Source organism: Pygocentrus nattereri, chromosome 17, assembly GCF_015220715.1.
Source record: "Pygocentrus nattereri isolate fPygNat1 chromosome 17, fPygNat1.pri, whole genome shotgun sequence".
In the NCBI taxonomy this organism is placed as follows: Eukaryota; Metazoa; Chordata; class Actinopteri; order Characiformes; family Serrasalmidae; genus Pygocentrus; species Pygocentrus nattereri.
Window position 1 is genome coordinate 34210510 of NC_051227.1, and position 17647 is coordinate 34228156.

General features: G+C 37.6%; 1 protein-coding gene across 1 annotated transcript in view; it reads right to left on the bottom strand.

Annotated features, from left to right (window-relative positions):
- Positions 1-1851: 1851 nt before the first annotated feature.
- The window catches only part of LOC108411102 (alpha-2-macroglobulin-like), a 40871-nt gene continuing 25075 nt past the window's right edge, over positions 1852-17647 (bottom strand). Inside the window, exons 25-34 of the mRNA XM_017682490.2 lie at positions 17486-17642; positions 16733-16807; positions 11724-11886; positions 11377-11567; positions 10970-11185; positions 8009-8130; positions 7615-7696; positions 7376-7444; positions 2628-2733; positions 1852-2539 (exon numbers count right to left, since the gene is read on the bottom strand). Of these exons, the coding sequence (XP_017537979.2) occupies positions 2499-2539; positions 2628-2733; positions 7376-7444; positions 7615-7696; positions 8009-8130; positions 10970-11185; positions 11377-11567; positions 11724-11886; positions 16733-16807; positions 17486-17642 (1222 nt within the window). The 3' untranslated portion in view covers positions 1852-2498. The remainder of the gene's footprint in view (positions 2540-2627; positions 2734-7375; positions 7445-7614; positions 7697-8008; positions 8131-10969; positions 11186-11376; positions 11568-11723; positions 11887-16732; positions 16808-17485; positions 17643-17647) is intronic.

Here is a 17647-nt window from a genome sequence, read left to right on the forward strand (position 1 = left end):
ATGTTGTCCCCTCTAAAAGTCTCAGGGATGCATATAAGCTCAACTGGCAGACAAATAAAATATCTAGGAGTGTTTTACCATAAGAATTGTCAGATTTGTGTCAAGTAAACTACGTTGCCTTAAATGTTAAAATAAATGAAGATTATGGAATGCCTCACCTTAATCAAGAGGGTAGAAACAATCAAAATAAATGTACTGCCTCGATTACTTTACGTTTTTGTTTCCCCAAAGTCTACCATTTGACATATCAGATCAGCAATTTAGAGCGTGTTACAAATGGTTTCCTGGTGTATTCGCCATGGAATGTAGAATTAAGAGGAACCACACAACAGCAGGGAAAAGAAGGAATTGCCCTCCCTGTGTGTCTGTGTACATTTATAGCTCTTAATTAAGGCCTTTAATATGTTGGAGGAGTGGGCACTATACAGCAAGATAGAAGGAAATTGAGTTTTACATTTACACTTTTGGCATTTGGCAGATGCTCTCATCCAGAGCGACTTACAATGTGATTATTTTACACAGGTAGGTGAAGCTGGTGTTAGGAGTCTTGCCCAAAGACTCTTATTGGTATAATGGAGGGTGGTTACCCAGGCAGGGATAGAACCCCAGTCTGTAGCGTAGAAGGCAGAGGTGTTACCCACTACACTAACCAAACACCAACCAAATTGAAAATGCATGGGCAGTAAGCTTCCCAGTGCAAGCCATGATAGAATCAGAATCAGAATACTTTATTGATCTCAGAGGGCAATTGCAGTTTATTTAGTATATAAATAGATATAAATATATTCGTATATAAATATCAGTATTTAAATAACCAACAGAGCATTAATGAAACAGCTTTTGGGCAGGGAGAATCTCTAGAACAATCCAACCATGAAAATCTGGGAAGGGATAATTACCTAAAGCGGTATACAAGATTCAATAGAACTGTTGAAGTGGTGTGCCTATGATAGCAAGTTTCCCCCTAATAAAGCAGATAATGGGTTTTACGTATTTGCAGAGAAGGGTCTAACAACATGCATTACCTTTTTACATAAAAGGGTCATTTTGATCATTTTAGTCTTTAAAAGAAAAATATGGACTGGAACACAGAGATTTTTGTAGATATAAGTGTGATACTATTTCAGTGAATCTATTAAATATGTAAGTTTTACAGGCAGTAGAGCCAGGGCTCCTCAAAATCATTTGGTCAACTATTAAATTAGGTAGTTGCCCTAAAATTATTTCTAGGATTTGTAAAGAACGTCTTATTTGCAAGAAGCACAGTACATTTTATATTAAAGAAAAGTGGGGAAAATATCATTTTCAGAGCATAATTTGGAAAAATAAATGTCAGCTTGGGCAATGACAAGTTCCTTAACCTGTGTACTGTGCAGATTGTTTAACTCAGCCAATGCAAATAATTTCCATATCTCTTGTGAATGTACTGTTCTGTCTGGGTATTGGACAGCTGTCTATCAGGCTCTCTCTATATATTTCAGATTAAAATACCCTTTGAATTTCTTCTTTCTGAATTTCCTGGAAAATCATTCTTTAGACTTAAGGTCTTTACTTTAGGTCTTACTTTAGGTCTTTACTAGCAGCAAATAAGAAAGCAATCACTATAAAATGGCTGTCTATCTACTATGCCCCCTCAATTGCACGACTGGTATGACTTTGTTTATAAAATGTATGTTATGGAGAAGCTAAATTATTCCTTAAGAATTCAGATTGAAAAATGATTGATATTAACTATATTATTAAAATAATTTAGTTGTCATGAGAAACGAAAAGATTAGAAAAGGAGGATGTATATATAACTGTTGTCAGAACAAAACCTTGTATCTCCAAAATAGTAATTTTACAGGAGAATTTAAAAACATACTTCATTTTTAATGTACATCAATGGAACCAGACATAATTTTACATTCATCATGATATTTACAACAGGCATTTAGAAATTAGGTTGCTAAAAAACATATTTATATGCTTAGAAGAATTTAAAGTGAAACACCTGAATATGATCATAATGTAACTGTTTAGATGTTAGACACTAATTAGACACTCATTGTGCTGCTAAATGAATTACTAATACAATTGTTTGATACAATGTGAAAAGTCTTTTCCCAATAAAAAAAAATGCAAAAGAAAGTCAAAGTCTGAGTCATTGGTGATAAAAAGTTGAGTCACAAGTCTTTTATGATTATCTCAAGTCATCAAATTCGTGACTTGAACTTTAACTTACCTTGGACTTACAATATCTAGATTTTATAATATTTGTATTGCTTTCTGGGCTGATTTTTTTGGCATAAAATTTGTATTAAACTGTTTTTTGGATTTTACTTTTGTCATTTTACTTTACTTGTTACAACACCAAAGCAACACATGAGTTGCTTGAAGTTCACATTTATTTGATAAAATATAGTCTTATTCTGTTCTCTCTTGTGAACAGAAAATTAAACCACCATACAGTATCAATATGAGTCTTTTCTGTTTCTCAAACTGTGAGATCTGAGTGCTCACACACAGGGGGAGGAGTACTTTGTCTCAGACTGGTCACCTGAATAAAAAAACATAGAAATTCAGTAAAAAAAGGCTATACAATCACAGTAATAGTGTAAGAATCATGTAGCCTAGGGAAATCTTACTTGTTTGGTAGTAATCATAGACTTTGATCACAGCTGGTTTGAGGTTCTTGACTGGAAGCACCTGTTGAATATGTAGCTGATAATTCATAGGAGAATTCTTTGGCACCTGTTAGAACAAACCAGACATACTGTAAAAATGCCCCATTGTACCTGTTCAGTTGCTAATTTGCTGTGCAAATTCGACTCTTTTTGTTTCACACACACACACACACACACACACACACACACACACACACACACACACACACACACACACACACACACACACACACACACACACAGTACTGAGGGGTTTGAAAATGGTTAAACAAACACACTAACATCCATAAAATCACTATATATATATATATATATATATATATATATATATATATATATATATATATATATATATATAATTAATTAAGTCATAATTAAGTCAATCTCAGCAAAAAACACATTACACAAATGTGTGTGTCTTGGGGGCCTAAGACTTTCACACACACACATATACATATATATATATATATATATATATTGACACACACACACATACACACACACATATGTGGTGTGGTACATATACACAAGGTGCTGAAGAGGCCCAGTTGTGTGACCTCAACGCTGACCCATTACAGCAAAGTGTCCAAATATACCCACAAAGGGCTGGTGTGGCTGCATTTTTTTAAGTTTCAAGTAAGGCAGGGCAAGTTTCATACAATTCTGTAAATCAGAGTCTTTTACATGAGAGAGCACTACTACTACAAAGTACTTTAAGAAGTAATGTAAAGGAGAATAAAATACAAACTAAAATGAATTAAGATCAAACATTTAATTAAAAAGTAACTAACAATAATAAGGTGCCATTACAGGAGAGAAGTGCTGTATAACTAAACGTTTTAAACTGTGCTGAAAGCACACCGTAACAATAATGTTTTGAGCCTGGGTTTAAAAGTGTGTACTGTAAAAAGGAGTCTTCTAATGCTCTCTGTCAACTGGTTACATTTAAGAGCAGCATAGTAGTTAAACACTGCTGCTCCATGTTTAGTCTTTACCATCAGCCGGACTAACTGACTAGTCAACAATGATCTGAGAGTTCTGTTTGGCTCATATCAATGCAACATCAGTTAATAAATCATTTATATCAAATCATAACAAACCAGTTAATAAATCATTCCAGTAATCAATTCTACTAGAAATAAAGGCATGGACTGCATTTCTCCAGGTCTGGTTTAGTCAGAATATCTATTATCCTGTTGATGCTTTTATGGTAATAAATGGTCAATTTAGTGACTGCTGTGACATGACTGCAAAAAAGTAAGATGAGAGTCCATTAGTACATCAAGGTTACATGCTAGTTCTTCAGATTTTAGGGATCTCAAATGCACATAGGCAGCTAATCTGTGCCTTTCATTGCTATTCCTGAATAAAATAATATTTCATCCTTATTCAATTGCAGAACATTTTGTCCCATCCAATTAACGATGTGCTCAAGGTACATAAAAAGTGAGGCAAGGGGACCATGATTGTTTGGGGAGAGGGCCAAGTAAATCTGAGTATCATCTGCATAGCTGTGATAAGCTATTGTTTTGTAGTACATGGCTGTGTTTTGAATTTTTGACTCTGCTTTTTGCCTTTGCTCTTTTTTATCCTGTTTGCCTGTTTTCTGTCCATGAGTTTGGATCACATTCTAACCAATAAAGCCTCCCTTTCTAATTTTATCCATAAGTGTCCAGTCAGTTATGTCACCAAGAGGCCAAGAGGAAGCATGTATAAATTAAAGAAGAGGAGCCCAAGAATTTAACCCTGGGGAAGCCCACAGGTCCCTTGCACTCACTTTTATAAACAATATTTTCTATTTTAACAAAGTAGCTCCTTATTTGAAGCTATGAACTAAACCATTTTAGGACAGATCCCGAGAATTCAACCCAGAACTGAGATTGAGCAGTAGTAGAATAGATTTTTAGTAAAGAAAGACAGTGGCTTGAAGATTCAATTATTTGTCCAATGAAATGTAAATTTAAAGTTGGTCTGTAATAGAGTTGCTTCTAGAGAGGCTGCCCCACAGTGTTTTTTTGATTTGTTAGGAAATCTCAGATGGTACTGAAACACAATCTGTAAAATGTGGTGAATAATCAGTCAAAACTACAAGTGGATGATTTGAGATGACTCTACATGAATTAAATTTAATTATTGATAGATTATTAATTGATTATTGGCTTGTCTGTGGATGACTTATGTTAGTTACGAACCATAGTGAAGGGTATTTTACTATTATTATTATTATTATTATTATTGTTATTATTACTGTTGATAATGTTACAGAAGAAGGATTTTTTTTGCATGGATTGTATTGTACTCATGCAGCCTATCTTTGAAGATTTTTTGTGAATCTGAAGCTTTAAGCCATCTGCGGTCAGTCTTCCTACATTCTCTCTTTGGGAGATGCAGTAGCATTCCTCCATGGTGCTTCCTGATGGCATGACATGGTTTTAACTTTAACTGGAGCAATCTTATCCATAACACTTTTTGAGTTAAAACTATCCAGCAAAGCATCAACAGAGTCAGAGCTAATTCATCTCATGAAAAGTGTAGCTGTGCTGTCAATTATAAATCATAAATCTGTCTAATCTTGATGTCTAGTGAGGACCACTCAAAGAAAACAGCTATGATCTGACAAAGCAACATTCTTTACAGTGGTTGATATGTTGAGACCTTTTCAGGTAAGTACATTCAGAGATCCATAATTACATACAGAGATCCTGGGTGTAATTTTCATTGGAGAAAATATCAAAATCACCAGAAATAAAGCAAAATATCTGTAAATTCATCAGTGAAATTAGCGCTGTAACTGCTCTCAGTTTGTGGCCTTTTTTAACCATAAGATTCACTCAATTTATGCACAGTTTCCTCTTACAATGCCTTCAGTGAATTTTCAGTCTCTATCTGTACATTTTAAGAGTAGGCAATTTTCTACATTTTCTACTCATGAGGATCTTGTAGGTCAGCTTATTATGAACTCTAGAGCCTACATGTTAATTAGATCCCATTCCAACACAGTGGGTGAAATCTTGCCTACCTGCTCTCTGTCCTCTTATTACTAAAGCCATAAATTCATCACTAACTTCAGGCTTGGTTCCTGCCTGTTAAAAGTTGGCTGCTGTTAGCCCTGTGCTAAAAAAAACTGGCTTAGACCCTGAGAACTTCGCTAAGTTTAGCGTTATTAGAAGGCATGGTCTTCAGTTTCACTGCTTTGCAGACAATGTGCAGATCTATGTCTGTACCAAACCATCCCATACTCTTCCTCCCACTGTACTAATTGAATGCTTAACTGATGTAAGGGCTTGGATGACTGAAAACTTCTTGAGCCTGAAAAGTAAGAAATCGGAATGTATACTGATTTCCTCACCTGTGACTGCCAAAGCTCAGTACCCTTCCATTCCCTATTCTGGGTTTTGTTGTCTCGTCCTCTGCTCAGGTTCGTAATTTGGGTGTCACTTTTGACACAACACTGTCATTTGAACCTCACATTAAAAACATATGCAAGACAGCATTTTATCACCTGAAGAATATTTCCAAAATTCGCCCGTATCTTTCATTTGCTGCTGCTGAGATTACTATTCATGCTTTTGTCACATCTAGACTGGATTATTGTAATGCAGTGCTGCATGGCCTCTCTACTCGGCTTCTAAATAGATTGCAGTATGTACAAAATTCTGTTGCCAGGGTTCTGACCCATAAAAGATCTCGGGAATCTATTAGACCCATGTTAAAGCATCTTCACTGGCTTCCAGTACAGTATCGTATACAGTGTAAATTACTGGTGCTGGTTTTTAAATCTCTTCATGGACACGCCCCCGCATATTTAGGTAGCCTGCTACATACCTATGTTCCTCCACGCACCCTTCGCTCCTCAAATTTGCATCTCCTTGCAGTCCCGACTGTTAAAATGCGTACTCTAGGTGATAGAGTGTTTAGTGTTGCTGGCCCCAACCTCTGGAATGGACTCCCACTAGAGCTGTGTACCTGTACTTCATTATCATTGTTCAAGGCCAGTCTTAAAACCCATCTTTTCCGGATAGGATACGAGTGAGCAGCTTATCTTTCTTGTGTTTTTATTACTATCTTTTTATTTTTATGCTCTTTCTCCCATATTTTTATTGTTATAACAATTGTTTTATCTCTTGTTTTTATCTTTGTTGTTCTTTGCACTTTTACTGTACAGTGTCCTTGAGTCTCTTGAAAGGCGCTTTTGTATTATTGTTAATATTATTTATTATTAAATTATCACCTTCAACCAAACAAGTGGCTGCTATTCATTTTTTGTTCTCTAGAGAATAGTTTAATAAATATTATCATTTGTCATTTATGATTTTTTTCAAATATATAAGTCATGGGAACATACAAATAAATTGCAGGGATCTTGCCTGGGTTGGGAAAGTCTGAAAAGTATGTGAATATTAATTTCCAGGCTAGGATATCTATGGATGATCTATTGCCAAAATAACATGTACACTGAATCTCTGAAAAAAAAAGAATATAAAAATAACAAAGTTAGATTCCAGAGTCTCTGTTTACACAAACTAATTTTGCTGCTAAATTAGCACAGGGAACCAGGCTATCTTCCTTGACGTGGTTACCAGCAGCAAACTGTGAAAAAGCAGCCAATGAAGTATGACATAGACTTACATATCATTTTCTCAGATGTCAAAGACATCTTCACAGTACAGCATATGTAATATAAATATAGTAAACTGTTTTTCTCTCACCTCTTTAATATACATGAGCACATGGTCATCTTTGGAATCAACTCGCTCGACAAATGGGCTAATTATTACCTAAGGAAACAAAATAACATTGTCATGACAAATGAAATAGTCCTGATGCAATTTTTTTATACAAGCCACATTGTATAAAAAGTGCAAATAAACATATTTTTGTCCCTGAGGTTGAGGTTAGTGTTAGTGTGTGCACATGAGTGTGTGTTACAACAAACACTACTACTTACATCACTGGGATCTGCTGTGTATCCTGATAAGATTTTTATATCCACTATGACCATGTTAGTGCTGTTTAGAGCCCCATTGTATCTGAAGGAGAAATTGAAAAAGACAGGTCATTCATTATCAGAATTCACATTTACATGAAATGCACAACAAATGTTTTTAGGACAGGTAATAAAAACAGGCAGTTCCATATTGAAGGTAACTTTTGCAAACTATTTTATGAGGATGTCACTGAGTATTTTAAACCAGTAGTTTCCTTTAAAAAAATCAGAATAACTGCAGAAAAAAGTCTCTTTATTATCTAAAGTTGTCAGTCTATTGTCTCCTTCTTATTATCTGAAGTTATCATTCTAGCTCCTCATATCAGATTACATTATTATCAAAATGCATTCATACGTGACTGTGAAGTTGATTGCCAGAGTTTGTCCAAATGATTTTGTACAATCTCCTTCAGTTTTAGCCTTGATGTGTAATGTTCTGGTTTCAGCCGGTGTGGGGATATTGTAGTAAAGGGCCATCTGTCGGTGGTGATAAAACAGATCAAAGCAGTGAAACAGCAAATAACCAGACAAAGTATCTCTTAAAAATGAGACAAAAGAGACCTGCATAAAGGTTAGCTTTTCTGAATTCAGGTATTAGCACTGGCTTTTCTCAAAGAAATGTTCTGCAACAAATCCGAAGGCTTTGAGACATGCATTACTTTGCATTGAGTTTAAATAGGACTGCATTTTAATGTAATGTTATGCTTACTAATCTAGATTTTCACTTGCTAGCCCTGTAATCACCAGCTTCAGTTGGTATAGTCGAATTCCTGCTATTACTGGTTTCCCCCGACTAGTAGCCTTGCTAACATATTGACAGCTAGCTTGACCTTCCACTGCCAGCACCATTAACCATTTTTACAGATCAGATTAGCATCAGATTATGTAGGGGCTCTAACCCTTTTCAACCCTAAGGTCCACTTGTTTACAACTGCAAAGCATAGAGGCTGTGCTGACATTGAAAACCTGAGAATCAGGGACTGAAAATGATCAGATCGTCCATCCATTTTGGTTCAATCACAGAAAATTTGCAGTTTGGTTAAAAAGTGTAACATGGACTGTGATTTGGAGCTGCAGTTGATCATGTTCACTGAAAATACTACACTGGCTTTCCCCAAGAGTAATTATTTGGTCTGTTTAGTTTACAGAGGTTTTTGTGACTCATTTGTAAGAGCCAAACCACACTCCACTTACTGGACTGGATTAGCATTGTCACAATCAACAATAATAATAAACTTAACTTGATATCTGTTTCTTCAAGATAAGTTTATCAGTTTGAAATCAACCACTCAAAAATATAATAAGACCCTTGAGCCAAAAACAAATGCATCTCTTCATTATTACTTTATTTTACTGCAGCTCATGTTGGAGAAACGATATGCGATCAAATGAAAGTCTGTAATGAGTCAAATTTTAAAACAGGCAGATTGCAGTGCTGTGGCGATGTGCTGATAGAAGATAAGGAAAGCACATTCTACTGAAGAATTACCTATTATCAATATAGAATGCATTCCCACCAGCAGTGAACAGAACTAGAGTTCACTAGGAAGTGAACTAAGACCCACATATTTTGCTGGACCAGTTTAGATGACTTTTGCTGATCTGAGTACAGGTGGAGAATTCACAGATGTCAAATGGAGCAAACTTCAGAAAAAAGCTGATGGGCTCACACTAAACAAGGTGGGTGTAAGCCTTACCCACTTACCCACCTGGGTAAGCACCCTACACTATACCAATAAGAGTCCTTGGGCAAGACTCCTAACACCACCTTCGCCTACTTGTGTAAAATGATCAAATTGTAAGACGCTCTGGATAAGAGTGTCAGCCAAATGCTGTAAATGTAATTGTAAAAGCATCCTGAGAAACCTCTCCACCTCTGGCTCAATAACTGTCTACAATATGCACCTATGGCTGCGTTGTCTCAAACTGATGACGTTTACTTATACCTACTCCTACAGTATTCTTATTTGTACATGTTATAGTTTGACAAAATTTGTTCCTTCAGTACTTAATTATTTTAATTAATTATTATAATTATCTTAATTATCTTTTTTAAGTTAATAAGTTAACCTTTTTTCTGTTTTTATGACTTAAAGTGACATTACTGGCCCAACTACTGCCTCCCCCTGAGTACAGGCCCGTAGACCACTAAAGGGTGCTTCAAAGCCCATTGGTTGTCTGTGGTCCACAAGCTGAGAAACCTGCTCTAGTACCTCAGCATTGCTGTCAGAGGATACCTGCATGGATTCTCTGGGGGTCACCCACATAATATTATTGACACTGGAACACTAGTAAATGCCAGCTTTTAGGTCCAGTCAATAGCATGTTTTCAAACAGTCCCTGCACTTGTGGCCTTCATCCCATTTTAAAAAATCATCTCTAAACAAAAATTAATTCTTATATCTGCTGTAGTAACTTCCTTTTACTGTGGCATCCTTTGGCTACCTAGGCCTTTTTGTCCAGAACACAAGTTATGAATAGAACTGTTGTATTATGAATTCCAGAAGACTGTCAGAGTTTTTAAAGCATTGGAACATGCAAGGATATTTTGGACAATTTTGTCCATGTAAATTAAATATTTGTATTACTGGCTAAGTCATATCTAACACTCTTAACGTATATACTACTTGACATACTGCAGAGAGGACAATTGGGGTTAAGTTGCCTGCACTGCTGGAACTGCATGCATGTAAAACCAGGAAGTGTGCAGAAAAGATCTCCACAGACCCCTCTCACCCCAGACACCACCTGTACCAGCTCCTTCCCTCAGGCCGGCACTTCAGCCAGATGAGGATCAGGACATCCAGGCTACAAATGAGCTTCTTCCCACAAGCCACCACTCTCTTGAACAGTTAAAATATCACACAAAACAATTCCAGCTTCAAACTGCACTTCTACATGTACTGGTATATATTATGAAACTCAACTCCATTCTGTGGAACCACCGTCTCAAACCAGTGTTCATTCTAGCATCTTACTTACCCGCCCCACTGTCACCTCACTGAGCCCTTTCTCTGCCACTATACACACTTTAACTGCTGCTGCACTCAGCACTTTAACTTTAGACCCATACTTTGCACATTGTAAGGTTTACAGGTATGGTGTGCATTCCTGAGTGATGGTTGGAATGCAGGTTTTATTTTATTTTATTTTATTTTATCTTGTTATATTTTATATTTATTTTATTCTACACGTGAATGTCTGTCTGATACTGTGTACTTCAAGCTCCTGTAATCCAAACCAAATTTCTTGTATGCATAAGCATACATGGCCAACAAAGCTTGATTTTGATTCTGATTCTGTTTCTGATACTGACCTGTACGGAAACGCAGGTAGAGCCCTTCACCAAAATGCTGTATTTGCCTGGAATGTCCTGTAGTGGTCTCTCCTGGTACAATAGCTTGTTGTCCTGGTTCACATCAAAGTCAAGACTGCCTTTACCTGCTGACTGCACAGTTACTGTGCTGGAGCCGTCTGAGCTGAACACTTTGGTGGAGTACAGAGCCAGAGCCTGGAGGGCCACCACTGTGTCCTGATCCAAACACAAAAACATTGAGGAAGGTTAACAAAATTCCGTGTCTGGATATATGCTGAACTGAGTTCTACTTCTACTGTGAAGGTTGTCTGTTCCCATAAAACAGTCTCTTCACTGTAGCACAGATTTAGGAATCACATTGATTTCTCTTTGTATATATTATGAGATTAAGAATACACTTTGAGTACCTGGGTGGAGGAGAAGCCTCCATAGGGATTCTGCTGCCTCACCAGCCAGCTGACAATCCTGTTAGCATAGCCCAAATCAGCAGCAGTGACTTCAGATGTAGTGAGAACAGCCAGTAGAACATAGGAGCTGATCTCCACTGACAAGGAGTCAGAGTCATCTGATGCTGACTGAGACCAGTAAAGGCGACCATCTATAAAGACACAGAGGAGATGCAATAAAGTCTAATTAGCTTATGTAGAAATAAAAGGAGATAAACTACAACAGTACAGACACTAACGCAGTCCAAAATAATTTAACATTTGAGTTTCATGATGTAACTGTCACAGTCATTTTAAACATTTCATACCTCCTGAAATGGCAATGCCATCCAACTTCTTCAGCAGCTGCCCTCGAACATCATGCTCTCCAGCCAGACTGAAAGTGTAGGACAGCAGTGCAGTGGTATAGGTGTTTGTTAGGTTGCCAATTGAGGACTTCAGGCATGATAATCCTTTACTTACAACAGGATCCTACAATCAAAAAATGCAAAAAAATGTGTAGAAGAAAATGTAATCATTAATTCTATTCAATCAATTACATGGTAACATCATAAAATCAAAAATCATGACAGAGTAAATCTCTACAGTTAAATCTCTGCTTTGACAGGATCTGTTGGATGGTGTGTTTATTCCTCTGAAAAAACTAAACTCACAGAAAAATAAATCTCAGATGAACTTCAATTTGTAGACTACATCTAACAGACAAGCAATACAGATTGTCCTGCTTAGACAGTGTACAGTGCTGCTTGAATGTTTGTTTTCTTACCATGAACCAGAATTGCTTCAACTTTTATGCTGATGGGCTTTCTTTCATATTAGGTTCTTCAATATTTATATATGATTAAGCTCTAGACTTTGACTTCCAGAATGTAACATTTCTTCTTCTCCAGCCATTCTTTGTAACATAACTGGTGTTGTAGGATTTTTGTTTTTCTGCAGGACCCAACTTCTGTTGAGGTTCAGTTCATGGATAGATGTCCTAACAACTTTAATATTTTTGATAAAATCTAGTATTCGTAGCTATATCAAATGATGGCAAGCCACCTGGTCCCAGTATCTTCAAAACAGCCCCTAACAAAGATGCTGCTATCACTGTGTTTCAAAGTTGGGATGAGATTTTTATGTTGGAATGTTTTTAGTTAAAACATAACATTTCCCTTTTAAGACATAAAAATTTAATTTTTTGCCTTATCAGTCCACATAACATTATTTGAGCATAGTGTTAATCAGAGGTGGACAAAGTACATAAATCATGTACTTGAGTTAAAGTAGAGATACCCAAGGTCAAATATTACTCCAGTAAAAGTAGAAGTCCTTACTCTAGACCTCAACTTGAGTAAAAGTACTAAAGTATTTGCCTTTAAATGTACTTAAGCATCGAAAGTAAAAGTACTAAAAAATTAATTATGGCTCTGATGTCTGATGTCTGATTTTTATAACAAGACTGGCTTCATGAACTCATTTTAGGTGAAAGTCCTCCAGCGTCTCTCTTGGTAAACCAGTCTTTTAATAGAACGTCATTAATTAGTGATGCTGACGTCTATTAAAAAGATCATAAACACAAAACGCTGAAGGTAAACAGGTTCCATCAGGGAGAACCGAGTGGCTCTGAAATCACTTTTTACACACAAGCAAAGTTTCAGTTTAAGATTACTTTGTAAATTAGTTACAAGTTGAATAAAAACTGGCTTTAAACTCAGGATCACAAATAAGCTTTCCTTTACTATATTGATCTGTAGGTCTTACTATATTGATCTGTAGGTTCTTGCTTTGCGCTTCTTTGGTTTTGACATGTTACGTTTTTATGCACACAAAAACAAAAGGAACGACAGATTTCTCAAAGTAGTGGAGTAAAAAGTCAGATATTTGATTTTGAAATGTAGTGGAGTAAAAGTAAAAAGTCACCCAAAATGGAAATACTTAAGTAGAGTACAGATACACGAAAAAACTACTTAAGTACAGTAACAGATTACATTTACTTAGTTACTGTCCACCACTGGTGTTAATTTAGGCAGGCTACAAAGCCAAGCTCAGGCCCTAATCTCAAATCACCAGCTGTTAACAGCTGATCTCAATCAGCTGTTGGAGTTGTTAATAAGAATAATAATAATACATTACATTTATGTAGCGCCTTTCACAAACCCAAGGTCACTTCACATAGCATGGGCAGGAAAAAAAACTATGCAGAGAAGGAGTAAGAAAAATGTGCATTAAACAAAAAAGTCTTTAAGTCAGATTTAAAAGAGGAAAGAGCAGTCCCTGAGGGATTGAGGAAGAGAATTCCAGAGTTTGGAAGCCATGGCACTGAAGGACCTCCCTCCCAAAGTAGAAAGTCTGGTGCTGGAACAGAAGGTAAGTTATTGCAAGAAGACCTGAGAGAGCGAGAGGGAGTGTAAGAGGTCAGCATTTCTCTGAGGTAAGGGGGAGCAAGGTTATGCAAAGCTTTGAAAGTGAGTAGTAAAATTTTAAACTTTATATGGGACAGGACAGTAGCCAGTGTAGCTGAGAGAGAACAGGGGTGATGTGAGCTGAACGCTTAGTATGGGTGAGCACTCTAGCAGCAGATTTCTGAATCCATATTGTGGATTTATAGTGGATTCCTCTATGCCATCATTCCATGTGTACTTTTCACTTCGGTGTTTGCCTACCTACCAGTGTCGTCTCCCTAGCCATGATAACAAACTAGGTAACTCTCCCAAAATGCAAACTCTCCCAAATTTGCAGTGGGAGCATGGATAAAAAAGGGTCATGGACCAGGGACACAGGACAGAAGTCAAGCTTAGGGACAAGGGTCTAGAAGGTCATGGTATGAGGTGGTGACACAGTCTAGGGACTGCGTATTACAGCAGCTTAGGGAACTAACATAGAGACACAGGGACAAGACACTGCAGTCTAGCAGGTCTGGAAGCTGGGAGGCTTTCTGACACTCTAAGAGTAAATGCAAACGAAACAGCATTTTTGTCCCAGGTAAAGCAGCAGTGCTGTGGAAAAAGCAGTGCCTTCAACAGCAGATGGGGAGAACAAAGAGATGGCATCTTTATCTGCTAAAACTGGAACATCAGCTCCTGCAAAGTCTCTATAAGAGCATTTACAACTGTGGCATGTGCAACTGGGGTACCCTCGACTGTGTGGGGAAATGGCATTCCTTAGTAGAATGTAATGAGTGTGCTGAGGCAAGTTTGACAATAAGCAGAGCAGAGTCCTCAGCCTTCAGGATTACTGCAATGTCAGCTACCAGGAAGGCATTGTTTTCTGATACGATGTTGATGTCTCCAGTCTTGAGCAGAATGCGAGCAGTGCTGCCAGGTAAGACACTGGGACAAGAAGAAGTGCAGTTGAGGGATTGTAGAAGCTATGGTAGCAGACTCTTCACCTGCTTCAGTAAGTGGCATAGCATTCTGCAGAAGAAGGCGTGAGGACAGAATTTGTATTTAAATTAATTTTATTGGATCCAGATTTGTGACAGGAGTCAATGAGCAAGATAAGATAAAGTAAGATTAAGATAAACTAAGAGAGATGCATTAAGACAGAAACTGGGACCAAATACTGGAAAAAAGAGAAAGAGGTTTCACTGGCCCTCCACAGAAGCCAAAGTTAAAACTTTTGTGAACTTTGTTGTGTCCCCTAGGAAAACTGCTGCCTGTACCCATCATCTCTCTACCCATCATCAGGATACCCTATGAGCACCCAGAGTTGACGATAAGCATAGTGGAGTCCTCGGCCTTGAGCAATACTGCAATGTCAGTCACCAGAAAGGCATTGTTTTCTGATGTGACGTTGATGTCTTCAGTCTTGAGCAGACTGCGAACAGTGCTGCCAGTTAAGACACTTCGACAAGAAAAAGTTTGAAGGACTGTAGAAGTTAAAACTTTTGTGAACCTGCCGTGTCACTTAGAAAAACCGCTGCCTGTACATGTCATCTCTCTGCCTGTCAACGGGTGATGCTCCACTGCTTAAGTCTGCCATAGGTCAAGTCAAGTCAAGAGGCTTTTATTGTCATTCCATCTATGTACAAGTACACAGTGGAGTGAAATTACATTCCTCCAGGAACATCACGGTGCAACAAGGAACAAAAAGTATAAAGTGCAAACGTGCAGACATAATGCGCAAACAAAAAATTAAGCTAGACATTAAACAGACATTAGACACAGTAAACAGACAGGATAGTGCAGCACCGACACAACACATATTTCTGGTCATGAGGACATCCTCATGTATGCAAATTGTGGTGCTGTACCAGGCTGTTGCCAGTTGAAATTCATGTTTGAGGCACGCCAGAGCTCCTGTGTGTCTTCCAAGGTGCTGATTCACCGCCATATGCCCTGTTTCAGCACCAGTGTCGTGAACTAAGGTAGCAAATGCCGGCAAAAGGCAGAAACAAACCATGCATGGCTGGTGAACATTGATAGGCCACAGTTAAATGGCAGTAGATGGAAGTATAAAAGCAGTTTATTTACTCTCAACCCACTATCAACCCTGCTTTTCCACTTCACTTTTTCCCCGAATTGTGAATAAATTCTCACTTTTTCAGTGGACTTTTGGTTTGTGTGTGTGTGTGCGTGTGTGTGTGTGTGTGTGTGTGTGCGCGTGTGTCTGTATGCCTGTTCAGCCCAGTTAAACAGAACGATTTAAATGAAGCACCTCTGTGAAGGTCATTCTACTATGGGAGATGATAAAAAGGCACCACTACAATGACAACAAGATTGGACAGAAAGAAGGCATAAGCTGGCCTGGGAAACTATGACCATGGCTTAAATCATTAACATTTAGAACAAATTACATTATTATTATTATTATTATTATTATTATTATTATTATCTTACACTATAAACGTCATATTTGTTTACATATGCCATTATATGCTGTTGCCCCAGCAGTTCACCTAGCAAAAAGCTTTGTATAGCCTTCATTTCTTTAAATTTTTAAATTCTTGCATTAAATGTAGCTTAGCTTGCCTTTAGGCCTTGCTGTTTTTTTTTTATTCTGCTTTATTGCTACTTAACCTGTTCTCTGTTATATTTCAGCTTTTATTAAAATCTTTGCCATAGTGTCAATCTCTGGTCCAGTATGGTTTGTTACATGGAACATTGCCAAGAAATGTACAGTGCCTTAAATCAATAACATATTATTTCGTGTAATTTGGCTATTTACTTCAAATTATGAATCTGTCAAGTACACTAACACAGAGATCACGAGGCAGTACACCACTGAACATAATAGTTCCAGTAGTTAGAGCAGGATGATTTTTGTTAGGACTGGCTCAATATATGTAGGTTCACATAGATATAAGTTTACACAGTTTGGTCGATGTCCTTACCTCAATTGTATGGCCCAGTTCAAGCAACGACGCAGTGATGTAAGCTGTTATGGTCACATTATCATTTACACCACCCTACAATACATGGGAATGTTACTCAAAATAAAACCAAATTTGTTCATAAATTCATTGTGTAGAATTTAGATTAGATATAGCCTGAAATATGTGGATACCTGGCCATCACACCCATTTGATCTATATGTCACATTCCAAAACCATGGGCAATAAAATTGAGTTGGCCCCTTTTTGCTGTTATAACACCCTCCACTCATCCAGAAAGGCTGCCAACAAGATTTTTAAGGGTGTCTTCAAAACCAATTTCAAGAAGCTCCTGACTCACAGTTTTTGCGCTGATGTTGCTATCAGAAGCAGTTTGGAACCCTGTAGTGAGTAATGCAACAGAGAATGGGTCATTTTTATGAGCTACACGCTTCAGCACTCTGTGGCCCCTCTCTTCATCTGGTCTACCGCATTGTAACTGAGCCGTTGTTGTTCCTGGATGCTTCCATTTCACAGAAATAGCATATGAAACTTAATAAACTGACTTGTGGCAAAGGTGGCAGTGCAACGTTTAAAGTCGCTGTATTCTCCAGTTCAGTACAACACATTCTGATGCCAGTGTTTGTCTATGGAGATTGCATGGCTATGTGCTTGATTGAGCAATGGGTGTGAATGAAACGCTTTAAACCAACCATAAGGAGGGGTGTCCACATACTTTGGGCCACATAGGATATGTTGTATCTAATTAAACACCTTCATTCTGTTGTTGAACAGTCGTCCTTGTCTTATAAAGCAGCCATCTGGTCTCTGCTTATTTATCAGCCATTGCTTTGCACTGTTAATGTTTTGTGGATCAATGAAGGTGTATTGCTGTGCTTTGCCAAAGGTCCTCAGTACAAAAGCAGTTAACCTGGT